This window comes from Synchytrium microbalum (genome assembly GCF_006535985.1).
Source record: "Synchytrium microbalum strain JEL517 chromosome Unknown SmJEL517_scf0019, whole genome shotgun sequence".
Taxonomy (NCBI): Eukaryota; Fungi; Chytridiomycota; class Chytridiomycetes; order Synchytriales; family Synchytriaceae; genus Synchytrium; species Synchytrium microbalum.
The window spans coordinates 377,940-393,805 of record NW_022158368.1 but is presented as its reverse complement, the minus strand read 5'-3'; the positions used below and the strand labels follow the sequence as shown (position 1 = coordinate 393,805).

The window sequence follows — 15,866 nt, the reverse complement described above, 5'->3', positions numbered from 1 at the left end:
GGGGGGGGGGGTTGCTTTACCATGAGGATGAAAGATATTGTAAACCGAGTTCACTGCAGGCCTTGAGACACCAAAGTCACCTTCAACATCTTCGTCGTGATCGACGCCTGGAACTGGAGGTCGTAGCTTGTCACCTATGCGAGGAGCGAGAGAGAATCAATCACTCGGTCGATTCAGGTGAATTCCTGTTCTAGAAAAAGTGCTTTTTTCGCATACCTTTCAACAATAAAAATAATCCTACAGGACTTCCAATCGCTAAAAAAGACGTAGCTATGTGAATCAGTGCTCTCAGAATGAAATAGCACCCAAACACGAACTCACTCATCAGCTTATCAACCTGAAACTCCAGCTTCCGATAATGAATCTCTCCTCCAACAGGATTCCTCAATCTGTCTCTACTCTTCTTCATCTTTAGCCCACTATTTGTATTTCCTCCAGCACCCTCATTAGAGGATGGTCCGCGGAAATCACCCAAATCAACACCAGGACCAAACGAGCGCTGTCGTGATAATTCAGCTGCTTCACCATCATGTGCGGTGTCGTCATCTGATGGATCAGGTTGATTGCATGCAATGTCGAATGCCATTACAGAACCAAGTGAATGGCCGTATAAGTGGACTTTGCCGTTGAAATTTGGATTTCGAGCTTTAAAGAGTCGGTATATCCTAGGCAACAAAAAATGAGTGACCTGCGAGTTGCAAGTGCATTGAAAGCATCTTCATTGTACCTGTTCAGTTCATCAGTGACACTGTTGATCATCTCTTGACGATATCGAGTCGTCATATACAGCAAGACATCTAAGGATGTAGAACTGCGTTAGGGAATCCAAAAAAAACAAGCACCAAAGGCCGGATTATGCCTCACCAAGCACAACATCCGAAATCAGCATGCGAATACTGGGAACACCTTCCAACGTAATATCCTCCAACGTAGTATGCTGACTATCATCCTCCTCTTCCTCCTCAGCACTGTTCTCACTCACAACCGAGGTGGCAGCCGTATCCTTCTTACCAGCACCATTCTCAGACACATTGGACTCAGAAGCATCAGTAGGTATCAGCTGTCCAGCACCAACAGGCCCCGCTAAAGTACCATTGGTTGATACAGCAGCAGCGAGTGCATCACGTTGAGCTTTAGCTCGACCACCAAACTGGATCTTTTGTCTCCATATTACGGGTAATACTTGTACACCACCACCGTCAGGCATTTTCATGTGTTTGTTTGATGATGACGTGGCAGATACAGGTGGCGCTTTGAGTTTCTCTGAGGGCATTGGTGTGGGCGCAACAAGTTTAGAGCCTTCTCTGAATGTGTGCCGTAGTACATTGCAGTCGTGGACAAAATTGACCGATTCGATCTTCTCACCAAGCTTCTGACCAATGCTACAGTAATTGTCGAGTTAGTTGTGGAGTATCTACATCCATTGATGCACCAGTCCGGCTTTTTTTGCTACGACTACAATAGACATTGTTTCGCACGCTGCACGTACCCATGAATAGCCAATATCAAATGCTGAATATCGCGATCTTTATCCTCATTCTCATTATAATCTTCCTGCTCCATCTTCTCCTGAGTCTTCCTCACATCATTCGACGTGACTTTACCAGTCGACGTAACCTGACCAGCTACATCCTTGATTGTAGTCACACTCTGTTTAGCATCTTCCGGGACGAGAGAAGCACCACTCTTCTTCTTTTCGACTGTGTTCGTGGTTGGTTTCTTCTTGGATAAGAGACTCTCGAGTTCATTGTATCCTCGAACGAGTCTCGTTCCACCTGACAGTCGAGATAGTATCGAGTCTGTCATGAGCCAGGCAGTTGAAGCGTTCGAATACATGGCATAGTTGTGTAGATATGGACCAAGAAGTTGCCATTTGGGACCATCTGCTGTTGCTGGTTTTACTGGTTTTGGTGAGGTGGTGGGCGGAGCTAGGTGAGAGTCAGCGGATTCTTCTACTATTGGATCCTTCCATGGTTGGAATTTCCTGTTCATGAAAATGGTTGTTTGACGACCGCAGAAAAAGAATAATCTTCGAGAACGAATACGGACCTGTAACCATCTTCCAATTGACGACCCAAGTTTGGTTCACAAGGACTGAATTTAGCACCATCTGTGCTCATAAACCACGCCCCACGTCTTATCTCGTATACTGCCCCAAACCAATACAGTGGATAGTGCGACATGGTTTCCACATCAACCTAAAGTGTCGATAACGATGAATAACCCATCCGATCAGAGACACATGAATACAGATCCAACCTCAAACAAGCGATCTTCACCAACAGCGACTTTCATTGGTCCAGCCTGCTCAGCAGAAGTAGCATGTTTCTCATCATCCAAGTTTGTTGGTCTACTTGCGGTGAAGCTTCCTCTCTTTGCAGCTAGCGCTTCTTTATTTGTTAGCCAAGTAGCTTCAATAGCAGCTGAATCTCTTGGCGAAAACGGTAGCCAAGTTGTAGGAGACGCCTTTATCTGATGTGTCTTGTCAGCAACATAATTCTTGACCAGCTTGAACGCTGATGTGTCGTATTTCGGAGCATCGGTTGCATGAAACCATCTAGGTGAGTGATCGTGAATGTTAGTAACGATATTAAGAATATATAATGAATCTGAATTGGTCGACTCTTCCAATGCCAAACGACTGTGGCTTCATAGATTAGGTTTTGACAAGGAACGTGATAAAACATGAAATATACAAGATAAAGGCAATGGAAAACGCTATATATACCTGATTACGGGTTCCGGATAGCTGTCAGTAGCCATACCACGCGTCGCTCTTCTCTCTTGCTAATCGATAGGAAATGACGGTTCCAACAGATTTCCTTTTCTTCAGGAAAACAACATCCACAATAAGCACTCGCTATGATGGTTACCGCGTGGGAGAGCATTTTCATTTATGAAGATGTGCAACCATGCAGATGGTATTGCCTATGATGTTGTCGAGTCGTCTCGTGGATGGAGATAAATTCATTACAACTCTCTGGTCGGGTGCCATCCCCGAGATCTGCTTCTTTCATGGGGCATCCATGAAAGGCGAAGGCAATGTCTGGAGAGATATCTGTTGGCTCTTCCTCTCTTTTTATTATTTGGGGTTTACTTTGATGTTGGGCATCAACATTTGGTCTTGAAAAAAAAGTTGAATGTTTGGATGGTGGAGGCTAGAAGAGCGATGGAGGAGGATTAAAGAACGATTGAAAGCTATCTTGATGAAGTGGAGGTTTCTTTGGTTGAACTGTTGGGATGTCAAAGCCTACTTGTACTCTGGTCCAAAAAAAAGAAATGATATACCATCTGGATACATCCCAAGGTTGTTTGCACTGTCAACGTGTCTCAATCCCTGCTATAGTCCATGTCATGAACCTTCCACCTACACAATTCCATCCACCTTAGTGATGCGCGTTGTGCTCTTCTGCCAAACGGTGTCTTAGCGACTAACAAAGTACAGAATTGATATATCCAAAAAGTTGTTTTATACGTTTAAAATGTATCAGTTACTACTACTAATCAAAAGGACATAATGCCCCATGCCAATCCATTCAAGCTGGGCTCAAAGCAATAGCACCTGTCAGTTTGCTCTTCTTGATAAACAGACTCAACAAAAGGGCAAGGGCTGCAAATCCTGCTGCAAGCTTAAAGTTCAGTTGCACGGCTCCCACAATAGCATGAATGTATCCTGCCTTGTATGGTGGTGTTATGAATTGGAGTACGCCTACATTGCCTAGAATAGCTTCTGCTGGTGGAAGCTGAGCAACTGCTGCTGCCGGTAACGTTGAAAGGTAGTTGTTGATCCCAGTAGTTGTCTGGTTGTTGAATACGTTGGCGCAGATTGCGATACCTTGACGAGTGTGGTAGCGTTAGCAAAATACAGCACGTCACCAGTTCAAGTTGATTGATGACGACTTCGCGACTCTTACCAACAACAGCTCCCAACGTCTGTCCAAAGTTCGACAAGGCGGTAGCAGTTGGTACGTCATCTTCGGTCTTGGCTGAGGCCTGAGCTGCAATCAAGAGCGTCTGTATAAGGGCGCCACCACCCACTCCAGCAAGTAGCAAGTATCCAATTTGCATCGCAGTACCACTGAATTCGTCTAATGTACTTGTTAAAACGGCACCGGTGATGACTAGGGCACCTCCGATTGGGAAGAATGGCCAATACCATCCAGTTACTATGTGCAAGTCAAATCAGTGGATGCACCAAAAAAGTTGATAAGAAAGGAAGCATACCAGCGGTTGCACCTCCCGAAACAATACTGGCAAACACTACACCAAGGATGAATGGTAGGATACGTAAACCTGTGCAATAGAGAATCAAAGATGTCAGTTTAATGAAGTTGCGAGTAACAGTGCAACAACGGTGGAACTTACCGGCAGTTGTAGCCGAGTCTCCGTCCACGATTTGGTAGTAGTATGGAAGGTAATTGATCTAGCAAGTGGGAGCTTGTGTGAGAAACTTACAAATTGTAGATCAATTCAAGAGGATTTTTTGACACTCACCAAAACAAAGAATGTCATTCCAAAGAAGAATGAAGCCAGAATACTACATGTCAGTGATACATTTGTCAACAATCCGAACGGTAGTACTGGTTCAACGGCGAATCGAAGTTCAACAATCACAAAGAGAACCTTTGAGAAAAACGAGACGTGTAAGTATACTCAACAAACAAGACGGCGAAACGATCCACAATGTGAACGACACTCACAATTAGGACACCAGCTGCCACAAAGAATCCAATAACAAAGCCTGAATTCCATGCGTAGACCGTGCCACCATTGACTAAACACAGCACCAAACAAGCGACAGCTGCAACCAGCAGTAGAGATCCCATAACATCAATTCTCTTGACACCATCCCAGAAGGAACTACTTCGTTTGCCGAGGTTCAGGTAGACCACAATGACTAGTACGGTGATAGCTCCGATTGGCAAACTGTGATTTCGTTAAATGTGAGCCGATGTAGGTTTGCAATTGATATTGAGTAAATGTAGCGTTTTTTGCTTACTTGACTAAGCGACAAAGTTGAATGTTAGAATCAAATGTGTCTAAAACGTGACCAATTACAAAAAAAACACGTACTATAAAAGCACCATCGCCAGGTTATGTGGTCGACACTAATTGCCACAGCAACGCAAGTTAGAACAAAAACAAAAAAATTACGAATGCTACCAACAGATCCAAGTTGTATACATACAACGTTCCTCCTAAGAGTGGTCCAGCTACCGATGCAATACCGAAACAACCTACTCGAATGCGATTCATGAGTACTTCTTCAGTGTCGTCTCAAGGTAAACATTACGCTCACCTCCAATGATACCCAAATACGACGAACGTTTTTCGATTGGAACTAGATCGGCAATGATGATGGTAACCTACACATACACAGCAAGATCTAGCATGCGTTACAGCGTTCCTTCAGAGATGAAAGTGCTTACTAAACCTAAGATGGAGGAAAGTTATATTTCTAATTTTAATTTTCTTTTTGGGATGCAACTAGAACACTTACTGAAGATTCCACCTCCACCTAATCCAGCAATAGCTCGCGACACAATCAAGAAAGTCAGTGAAGGTGCTGCACCACACATAGCAGATCCTAAAGTGAAACAAAAGAGTCAGTCTGGCCATACAAGCAACGACGTGGCACCTGCTTACCTAGTTCAAAGATGGACACGGCAATCAAGAAAGCAGTCTTTCTCCCCAATATGTTTGATAATTGGCCCCATGTTGGAATAAATCCAGTTGCGGTTAAGAAATATGCACTGTGTCGTGATTATGTGAGTTGAAGGCGAGGTTTTGTTGGCAGGCTTCGTTTCTTCTCACCTAGCGACCCAACTAATCTGAGATAGCCCTGAGAATTCTATAGCGATAGCAGGGATAGCGACTAGAATAGCAAAGAGATGTTATACACAACCTGAGGCCTGATCAAAAAAGGGCAGTGGAGCCAAACCTGCTATAATAGTCTAGTAGAGGGCAAAGAGCAATGTCAGACACAACGTAAACCAATAAAATCGAACAATTCCACTTGCCTGATCCAAAGCCGCAAGAAAAACCGAGAGAGCCAGTCCGACGAATACCAGTGTGAATCTGAGCAAAAAGTATGCGAAAGGAAGTCAGATCAAGGAATAACATCAAGAGAGAAGTTGAATTAGGAAACATCATATTTAAATCATCGTCCAAAGCAATGAAAATGTCCCCAGATGTAAAATGCAAGGGTGGTTCAAAAACAACCGAGCTGGCTCAAAGAGAAAAGGTGGTGCGGAGAGGCACAACGACGCATGAAATCGACCATTTCAAATACCAGCACCATTTGAATTGATATGTCATCCTGATCACAACCGTTTCTTCTTCATTCCCACCACCCTGATCCCCTCACATGTGAAGATCACCACACATCAATCAATCCCACGTCAACTTCAAAAAAGGAGATATGCTTACTCAAAGTTTGACATGTTCGATACTTGAAATACTTGATCCTCTAGTTCCAATGGCACGGCAGCCTTGTCCTCTGCTGCATCGACCATGGTCGTTGAGTCCAAGATCTGTACTTTTTCCAGGCTCATTGTTGCAAGCAACTAGGATCGAGAGTAGTTCCTTGATTGAGGTAGAGGTGGGTCGATGAATTTTAGAGTGTGAGAGTTTCGCCGCCTGTAAAGCGCTGTTTTTATAGTGATCCTTGGCTGATGTGCTGGCAGTAAGGTGCACCCGTTCCCTAGTGTAGAAATCGGAGGCTTTGGTGTACTTATGAACTGGACCAATCAACGACGAGTAATTTCTTCTTTGCTATTTAGAGCATCCTTGACACGTTGTGAGTGATTTAAATACGTTCGTCATGTTGGAATCTTCATCTGCGTACTTAGACAAAGTTGAGATCAGCCGATTCCAAGGAGTCGAGATTTCCAACAATATGCGGCACGAATAGCTGTGCAGTTATATTAAGTACATTCGTTTTACGAGCATATTCTACTCTACGTAATCTTCATCTTGACTTTTAAAGCGAATACAGACAAGACTTCTTTATCGTTCAAGGAAACGCCATACTGCAACAGCGGTTGCCCTGCTCAAACAGGTTTACATATTTTAAGACTGTTGAGTTTCATTGGCAACAACTTCTGATTTCATAACCTTCACTTCCATTTTGCGGATGACCGCAGGAATATTATCTACTCTCCAGTCGGTAATCAGCAAACTACATCCAGAAAGCCTGTATGTATCCAGATCCCCTAAATCAAAGTTCTCTGCATGGTACATATTCAAGAATACTTTCAGACCTTTTTGAGCTCTTCTAGTGGCAATGCGATTTGCCAATTCTCGGGATGGCATACTAAAACAAACTTGCATTTGCTCCAGCTTGTCCAGTTTGGTGACGAGTAGCTTTATAATTGGATCAATATCGATACACCCAAAGTCCACATCGACCAGATTCAGACAGCACTCTAGTATGGCTTCGATGTTCAAAACCCCATCTTCCCCAGCCTCATGAACATGAGGATCATCAAGCCAACGCCCGATTGTGAGAGACTGGAGTTGGCTGCCATACGTACGTAATAGTAGTAAGGCCTCAATGTGGTTTGCTGGTATGTTCAACGACTCGAGTTTTGGCAACGGGACGTCAGGTAGTGGTGTATTCTAGATTCTGTAAATAGTTGACGGAGAGTGGTTGCGTGGCGTTCAACGAGCTTGGTAGCGAGATTTGAGGGGAGAGGGGATTCATTCAATGTTGTGATACACAGGTGATTTGAGCACATGTCCTCTTATAGGACCTGGATCTCTTGTCTTGGAAGCTTGCTGCAACATATTCCAGTATCTTGTCAACTATCTCAGTAGGCAGCCAGTCTCGTTCTATCACCACTTCGTCGGCAATCTATTCGTTGATTGATGAATGTAGAATGTGATGGTGTTAGCAAACTGATGACATCGAGAAGTTATAAGACAGCAATGAATAGCTCTGAACTCACCCTTTTCTGCTCTGCTCTCTCGCCTATCTTCAGTTTGAATCCAGTCGTCAAAGTAGTTGAAATCAACCAAGCATTTAAACGAAAAAAACAGTTGACGGAATATACGTGAATTGAAGGATGATAACTCTATTTCGAGACTTCAATTTCGCGTCTTTTTTAATGATAATTACTAGGAATGGATTGGAATCGCGTAGAGTCAGTTGGCTTCGTCAAAAGCTAATTTTGATTTTCGCTTAGTTTTGTCCCGTTCGCTTGATCTCCTGCAAAGCAAGGTGTAGCGCAACTCAAAATGCAGAGTCTGTTATTACTTCTAAATGATACCTTGATCACAGATCTTCTCCGTCATCGCTAGATCTGCAGAACGTAAATATGCCCAAACTCAAATTTCAAAGATTAGCTGATAAGGAGGAGGCCGATATTGGACTGGATGACTTTAATGTTGAAAACGAATGGCTGGATGTGGGACTTTATAGTCCCAAAAAGTCAAAGTACGTGTATATTGCGTCCAATATCTGATCAACATCTGCAGCACATGCAGCGTTCGTGACAACAGTACTGATCTGGCAACGCCATGTCAAATAGACCACGGCACCGTCCATTCAAGCCAATTACCATGTTGATGGCTGGTGCTTGCACGTCTCTAATCGTCATATCCGGGATTTACATACTGTTTGCGACGAGACCAACGCCTTCTTCCTCAATCGTCAATAACAATACCACTACTACCACCAGCATCCCAATACCACCTGTAGCTCAACGTAGACCGACCACCATCATCGTAGGAAACGATACAGTAGTGCATGACGACTATGGATGGCTTAAATTCCGGAATGATGTATCTGTTACTAGCTACATCCAGGCAGAGAACGATTATACAACGTCAATGATGGCTTCTACTGTTAGCCTGCAACAGAAGCTAGTCAGTGAGCTACAGGGTTGGAAGGCTCAGAGTAGTTACTCATCTCTGCCGTGTGGCGTGAAGAGTACTTCTGTATGGGAGGCCGGAGAGTACGTGTATTGGATTAGTGAGGATGGAAGCTATATGAGGAAAGCATTGCCGGCGAACTCGTCATGCTCTTGTCCATATCCTGATACTGGGAACTCGGAACTAGTGTTGAATCCTGCCACCATTCCACACAACACATCCTCATATTTCAGTATGGGTATCTTTGAAGTCACCTCATTGAATCTGTTGGCCTACTCGGTAGATCTAGTCGGCAATGAAGCTTACACCATTCACCTAGTCAATTTGACTTCTCATGAACGTATGGGACCAGACATCCACGATACCTATTACAGCGTTCGATGGTTTAGAGAGATTGATCCTGCTGCAGGAGAAAGGGATGTGATTTATTATAACGTTATGGATTCTCTGTTGGGTATCCCGAATCGTATATACCGGTATAATTTGGACGGAATCACGCGAGGAACAGGTAGAATGCAAGGAGAAGAGTTAGTGTATTATGAACCAGATTACAGGTATACCGCTGAAGTGGATTCTACTAATGATGGTCGGTACATCTTGATCAAAGTGAGCGCTGATTTTTCGCTTGCTGCTAAACATTATACGAGGCTGACCGTTGTCTCTTTTCTTTCGCTCCTAGGTTAGTAATCTCATTACATCTGAGATACGAATACGAGGACAAACTTCATCCATCTTTCAAACGGTGTTTACGCGACAAGAAGGAGTCAAATACGATATAGAACACCGAAACGGATACTTGTACATTCGTACCAATGCCGGCAACGCAACAGAATATCAAGTCATTAGAGTACCTGTAGCTGATGTACTTGCTGGACACCAGCCTCCATATCTGTCTATGGTGCTGGCGACTGCACAAGTAGTACTAGCGCATAATTCCAGTCAATTCATTGAACGAATCGAAGTATTTTCACAGCATATGGTAGCTTGGGTGTGGGTTTCAGGACTACGATCGATGGTTATAGTAGATTTGGAATCATTAGCAGCGACTCGAGTTGCATTTGCCTCTCAGAATCCTGCTACTCAAGTGTACTCCGTGATGCCATCAAGTATAACAGATATGGAATCGAGATTGTATAGACGATACAATACGTCTTGCCTTTCGTATTCCAATTCATCGTATCTACAGCCTCGTAATATATACACACTCGATCTGAACCAAACTGGTATTCCTCATACACTCATTGCGCAAGATATCGTAACAGGGTATAATCTGTCAGACTATGCCCAAGATAGATTCTTTACCACCAGTGCAGTCAAAGTCCCTGTTTCCTTACTCCGCAAACGTAAAATCGGCACCTCAGATTCAGTAGACATTACTCTATACAAAGCACGACCATTGCTCATGCTGGCATATGGTGCTTATGGTAGCTTCATAGAAACAGCATTCACACAGGACTATTTCCCATTACTTGATCGTGGTGTTATCATTGCACTGTGTCATCCTCGTGGTGATGGCGATATGGGAGCCAAATGGTATGAGGATGGCCGACGAGTGAACAAGACAAACACATTTGTGGATGTGCATTCGTGTTTGAATGAGGTTGTTGCGAGAGGGATGACAGAGCCTGGGTTGATTGCGCTTAAAGGAAGGAGCGCTGGTGGATTGGTTGCAGGTATGATGATTTATGATGGAGCAACAAAAAATTGTTTCCTTTCGCGGTACAAGGATTTTGAGTAAACTCTCTTTCACCTTGTCACATTTACTTAACACGTAGGAGTCGCAGTAAACGAATGGGGTTACACACCTAATGCTGAATCTGGCCACATCGTCAAAGCAGTAGTGGCTCAAGTGCCCTTTATAGACGTCCTAGGTGACTTGGCTGATGAAGCAGTACCATGGACGCCATACGAATGGAGTGAATGGGGAAACCCCAACAATCCAAGTGATTTATCGATTCAATTACAATACTCGCCATACGAGAACATTGTCAATGGATCTACACTTCCGGCACTGTATGTTTCTACTGGGATGAATGATGGGCGTGTGCCTTACTATGAGCCTGTCAAGTGTAAGTTTGTGTTGCGTTGATTGGAATGGGCTTGGGAGCTTGGGAAGCCAGAGATTGCACAAAAAAACAGGAGCAGGCAAAGAATGATTACTAACAGTACTGTACCTGACTCCTCACTCATTCTTAGGGATTGCGAAACTTCGAACAACACAAGAGACAGTCCCAACAAATGGGGTATGTCGTAGCAACACCACTAGCATGGACGATGCCAGACCATTATTATTGAGAGTTGACGCAGCTGGACATTTTGGAGGCAGTGGTGATGTGAGAATAGCTGCTCTTGCAGAATGGTACGCATTTGTACTCTGCCAGCTCAATGTCGCAGATTGTGCTTCATGTTAGTAAAAACTTGTTTGCATGCACCAGTTTGATATACATATGTATATATTCGGTTCATTTTTGCAATATTGATACAAACAAGCTAAGCTATGGATTGGGGTTGGAATACAAGGATTCTATAAGTACAAGATGACTTTTGACATGGGGTTTCTGCTTTATCAGCAGGGGGGTTTCAAATCTTATGATAGCATTCTGGATTATACCAGCCTAATAGAGCATTGTGTACAAAGAAGTTTGACATGGTTTTGTTGTACTTCATCAGCGGTGGTTCAATCTACATTTCGATTTGATAAGTATTTCATCTGGCCTTAGTAGGCATCGAAAGTACTGACCTCGACCGTAAAAAGTTGCCTGTAACTTCAAATTCGGACCTTATACCAGCTTACGTTGTGACGCAACTGCCACACGTTCGCGTAGTATAATCTTATCCTGGTCTCCTCCACCACCTTGTAAACCGTCAGTTATTGTGCCAAGAAATGTGAGGGTATTCCAACCTTCCAGTACAATGCGAGGATATGACGAAGGTCGTGTCATAACACATGCGAGGATGACGTTTCCAGATAGTGGTATATGAGACCTATCCAAGTCCAGGGATTCTAGACGAGCTAGACGTCCAATCATCAAGCGTAAGATGTCTTCCGTATGAGCAGAGCAGTTCATACATTGACAAGTCACACAACAGAGATTTGGAAGTATTACTGCAGACGTTGGAAATCCACATGGGCAAGTTGACCGACATAGTAGGTCAATGACATGACACTTTTCAAAGGGTTCGTGCTATCAAGCAGACCACTATGCAGATTGTCTTCTAGGAGTTCCAATTCCCGTAAAGCTGGAATATCATTTTGAAACACGGTTGATGCGGATGTATACCACAACAGATACAGGTTTAGCATCTTCAACGTGTTGGAGCTCTTAAGAAACACGATTTCCAGATCGGCATTACAAATATTCAGCAAGGAGGGTTCAACTTAATGCTAAGCTGTTTTGAAACTAACCAGTAATAGGAAAGGCGTCAACCAATTCAAGTGATAGGCTCTCCAGACAACAGTTTGCCAGATTCTCCAGAAGATCAGATGGCAATGGGCCTCGCACGATAGACACGTTCTTCAGACCCGAGACTGCTTCGAAAGCGGTACAGGAAGTGAGTGGATGAGGTTCCTCCCTCATGTTAGTAAAAGAGAGTTTTTACTACCCCTCAATAGACTCATCCGTATAGCATCATCTAGAATAGATTCTGTACTAAATTTTTCGAGCTTCCACTTGCCCGAGGCTTGTTTGAAACCATCAGGGATGTGGTGGTGTCAGCACAAGTAATTTCACACTGAGGTGGTTTTTGACTCTAGCAATTCTATGTCCCGATCTTGTATCCTGCTCTATTTCATATTTCATCTCTGGAGTGCTTCCTCCTCTTACGTCCCATCTGTATTGTTGTCATCGGTGTTAGGAGGATTAAGTTGGTCAGTCGCGAAAACAAGAAAACAGACCCAGTGATTGCACTCGACGCACGTCAATCAAACATATCTCACATCAAATCACGGGAATCTCGTGCATTTACGCGTAATAAAGTGGCTGACATTTGATAACATCCCCTTTCAATACTAGATAATGATGTGCAAGCCAATGCTACCGTATGTTGAAAGAGTTGACGATCCGAGAAAGAACAACCCAGTGGTGGACAAAGCCAACCGCTGATATCAAATTATTTCAGGTCGATATCAAAGTAAAATTCTTCCTTCTTTATAGCCACTTGTTGCGATGGGAATCAAAAAGCTAACTTTCATCAACTCCAACAATTTCAGCATGGAACGACGAATAATCGGACCAAGGACTCCTACGAGACGGCCTCAACCATTTGGATCTATATCTGGAACAGATTCAACTACTACTAGTAATAGCAGTGTTGGAAGCTCCGTAACTCCAAACGGCGCAAATCATCAACATCAAAACATCATGTCCCCAGATTGGACTCAAATACAGGAGCAAACTCCACCGCCATCTGCCAACGTGTCGCTCATACACCAAGCGCACATCGTGTCGCCATTATTTGAGGAACACATGTATAGTGCTGATGCCGTAAAGGACTCGCAATCACCGTTTCCCGATCTCGTCGCAGATGCACTCCTTCAGGACTTGCTGCGGCATAGTAATAGGAGTAACAGTAGCAGTAACAGGAGAAATAGTTTATATAACGAGCGGTTTACTGGTAATCCAGCATACTCTGAAAGTAACGACTCGGTACTATCGACGACAGATTTGGAGAGCGTCGATGCTCTAAACGATGTTTACGACGGTATATTTGAGGCCCGGCCGGCCAGTGATACAATATACGATGCCGGCAATGATCCGATACAGCAGCTGTATCCGGATCTTGATATGTATCACGATCCAGTAGAAGACGAATTCGACTCGTCGTCATCACCACCGTTAACACCGTCTATTGAGACTGTAGAAGCTCCCACCTCACCATCGGATTCCCTGTCTGATGATATAGAACCACTAGTAATGGAGTTTGACGAGAGTGATATTATAGAAGGTCGACGGGCTATATACCATTCAGCTTTGAATCCGTTAGGAACGCCTTACAAGGCTGCCAACGCACGCAGGTTGCTGTTTCATGGTCCGCCATCTCCTGAAACCCAGACGTCAGCATCGGCCAGTAATCGTCGAACATGGTCCAACGAATTCCGAATGGCGAGAGTCTTGCAGAGTAGTTTTGCTCTTGAACAAGGTATCGCACCGAATCCTTTTCATATTTCATAGCTTTTCTGATTGATTATTCTCATAGGTGTCGCTGAACTCGAACAGGAAATATCCGCAATGTCGAATCAAATCGATGCTCTCAAACTACGGCAGCATACTGAACCCGTTGTCATTGGCACCCAATCTCTGACCCCTAGCATAATACCCACCACTAGCACGAATGACACCAACAATAGCATAAATCAGCACCCTTCTCGTGAAAAAATCAAGGCCTTATTACGAGGGCAACTGCAACGAGTGTTGATATCTGGATTGGATATATCGCGTGGATTTAATGAACATTCTGAATCTGGGTTGTCGTCTTTGGAATGTCGGGCATTCGATGATGTGGTGCAGTCGCATATTGCGACTGTTGGACTCTGTCTGAAACTGTTTGATAAAATGTAGTTAATCTGGGGTTTACTGTAACGTTAAATATAGTGATTAATATTGGGTTTTGGAATTATCACGACGTTTGATATCAGGGGACAAAGAACGGTGTCCGTCCTCGTTATCGCCTTTATTTAACAAAGTGTAATAAGGGACTCATCAAAGCACTGAGACGGAATTGTAGACACAATTCATCAGTTTATATTCTCTACCAAACACATCAACACTCAACTATAACTTAGCATCAGCCCCGGCACTTTCCGCCATCCTCGATGGCGTCATCTTCTTCAAACTCCCCATCTGCCTCGCAATGCAAAGCAACCTCCCCGTCGAATCCCACACGTTTGACGTACTGTACACAATCCCCTCATCCACCATCGTATCCGGCACCGTCGCAATCAGATCCGGTCGAGCACAGTCAGAAGATGGCCGTGCGAAGAAGTTTAGATTTAGCATTACCGTTGAATCTAGGTGTTACCGGTGTTAGAGATACGTGTCTGTCAGAGTGATCTCTGAGAAGGCTTACAAGCAAACGAAGATCCAGAAAGCATACGGATCTCAGTAAAGAATCGCAGGTTGCGTACAGCATCGGCAAAGAATGCGACACTGGTGAGATCTTGTGGTCGTTTGTCGACGAAACTCTGCCACATGGGCTGTAGGTCGAGAGAGTCCATGTCTTTTGTTTTGAGGGCTTGGCGCATGGCGGTGCGGATTGTTGGTGGGCTTACTATATAAAGAATACGTGAAATGAGAAGGTCCTTCCAACATTACATCTTGGCAACGTACCCATACGAACATGCTCATCCATATGCGAATCTCGATCCTTCTTATCCTGATACGTAGTCTTGCTGCCCGGTGGAAGGAATAAATCATTCCACGACAATCCCTCATCCTCGTTAAACATCTTTGGCATCTTGGGAAGCCCAAAACTACCCGGTAAATCCCGTTTCGTCAAGTCTCCATACGAAGCCTGGATTTCGAATATCGGCGATGCTGTCAATGAGTCTGTTATAGCGACCTTGATGTAGGCTAGTGACCGTCCACGTTTGAGAACGTGAGTTTTGATCTTGACTAGCTGTCCGACTTTAGTTTGGGCCATGTATTGTGCCTGGATTGTGTATGCGTCTGGGTATGAGGGAGCGAGGACTGTTTCTGAGGCTCGCATTGCGAGACTGTTTTTGTAAAGAGAATAATGTGTGGTCAGCTTTTACGAAAGCGTTAAACGTGGGTGTTTGTAGCAGGGCAAACATCCAATGTTTGTTCAATAACAAAACAGCTTTATAGCAATTGTTTGTAACGGGTATTCAACTCGTGACGTCGGTGCAAAGTGGGATGTGGTTGCTCACTCAAATCTCGTGGCGGTGGTTTGATGATGGGCACTTACGCAAGTAGATAACCACCATCTAATGTGGTTTGAGGTTTGAGCGGGTCAATAGATTGCTGGGAATGTTT

At 44.0% G+C, this 15,866-nt stretch overlaps 2 protein-coding genes across 2 annotated transcripts; one reads left to right on the top strand and one right to left on the bottom strand.

Moving 5' to 3' along the window:
* Positions 1–3,536: 3,536 nt before the first annotated feature.
* SmJEL517_g03590 (uncharacterized protein) lies at positions 3,537–6,554 on the bottom strand (the record flags this gene model as incomplete). The annotated part of the gene is made up of 13 exons (XM_031169518.1): positions 3,537–3,835; positions 3,915–4,166; positions 4,225–4,293; positions 4,366–4,423; positions 4,495–4,623; positions 4,701–4,926; positions 5,189–5,237; positions 5,300–5,341; positions 5,501–5,587; positions 5,647–5,753; positions 5,815–5,875; positions 5,942–5,954; positions 6,462–6,554. The coding sequence occupies 13 exons, from the start codon at positions 6,552–6,554 to the stop codon at positions 3,537–3,539; spliced, it is 1,485 nt and encodes a 494-aa protein (XP_031024593.1).
* A 1,764-nt stretch (positions 6,555–8,318) lies between these two features.
* Positions 8,319–14,432, top strand: SmJEL517_g03589 (uncharacterized protein; the record flags this gene model as incomplete). The annotated part of the gene is made up of 8 exons (XM_031169517.1): positions 8,319–8,437; positions 8,532–9,480; positions 9,554–10,547; positions 10,650–10,943; positions 11,071–11,280; positions 12,888–12,913; positions 13,029–14,013; positions 14,071–14,432. The coding sequence occupies 8 exons, from the start codon at positions 8,319–8,321 to the stop codon at positions 14,430–14,432; spliced, it is 3,939 nt and encodes a 1,312-aa protein (XP_031024543.1).
* Positions 14,433–15,866: the final 1,434 nt, after the last annotated feature.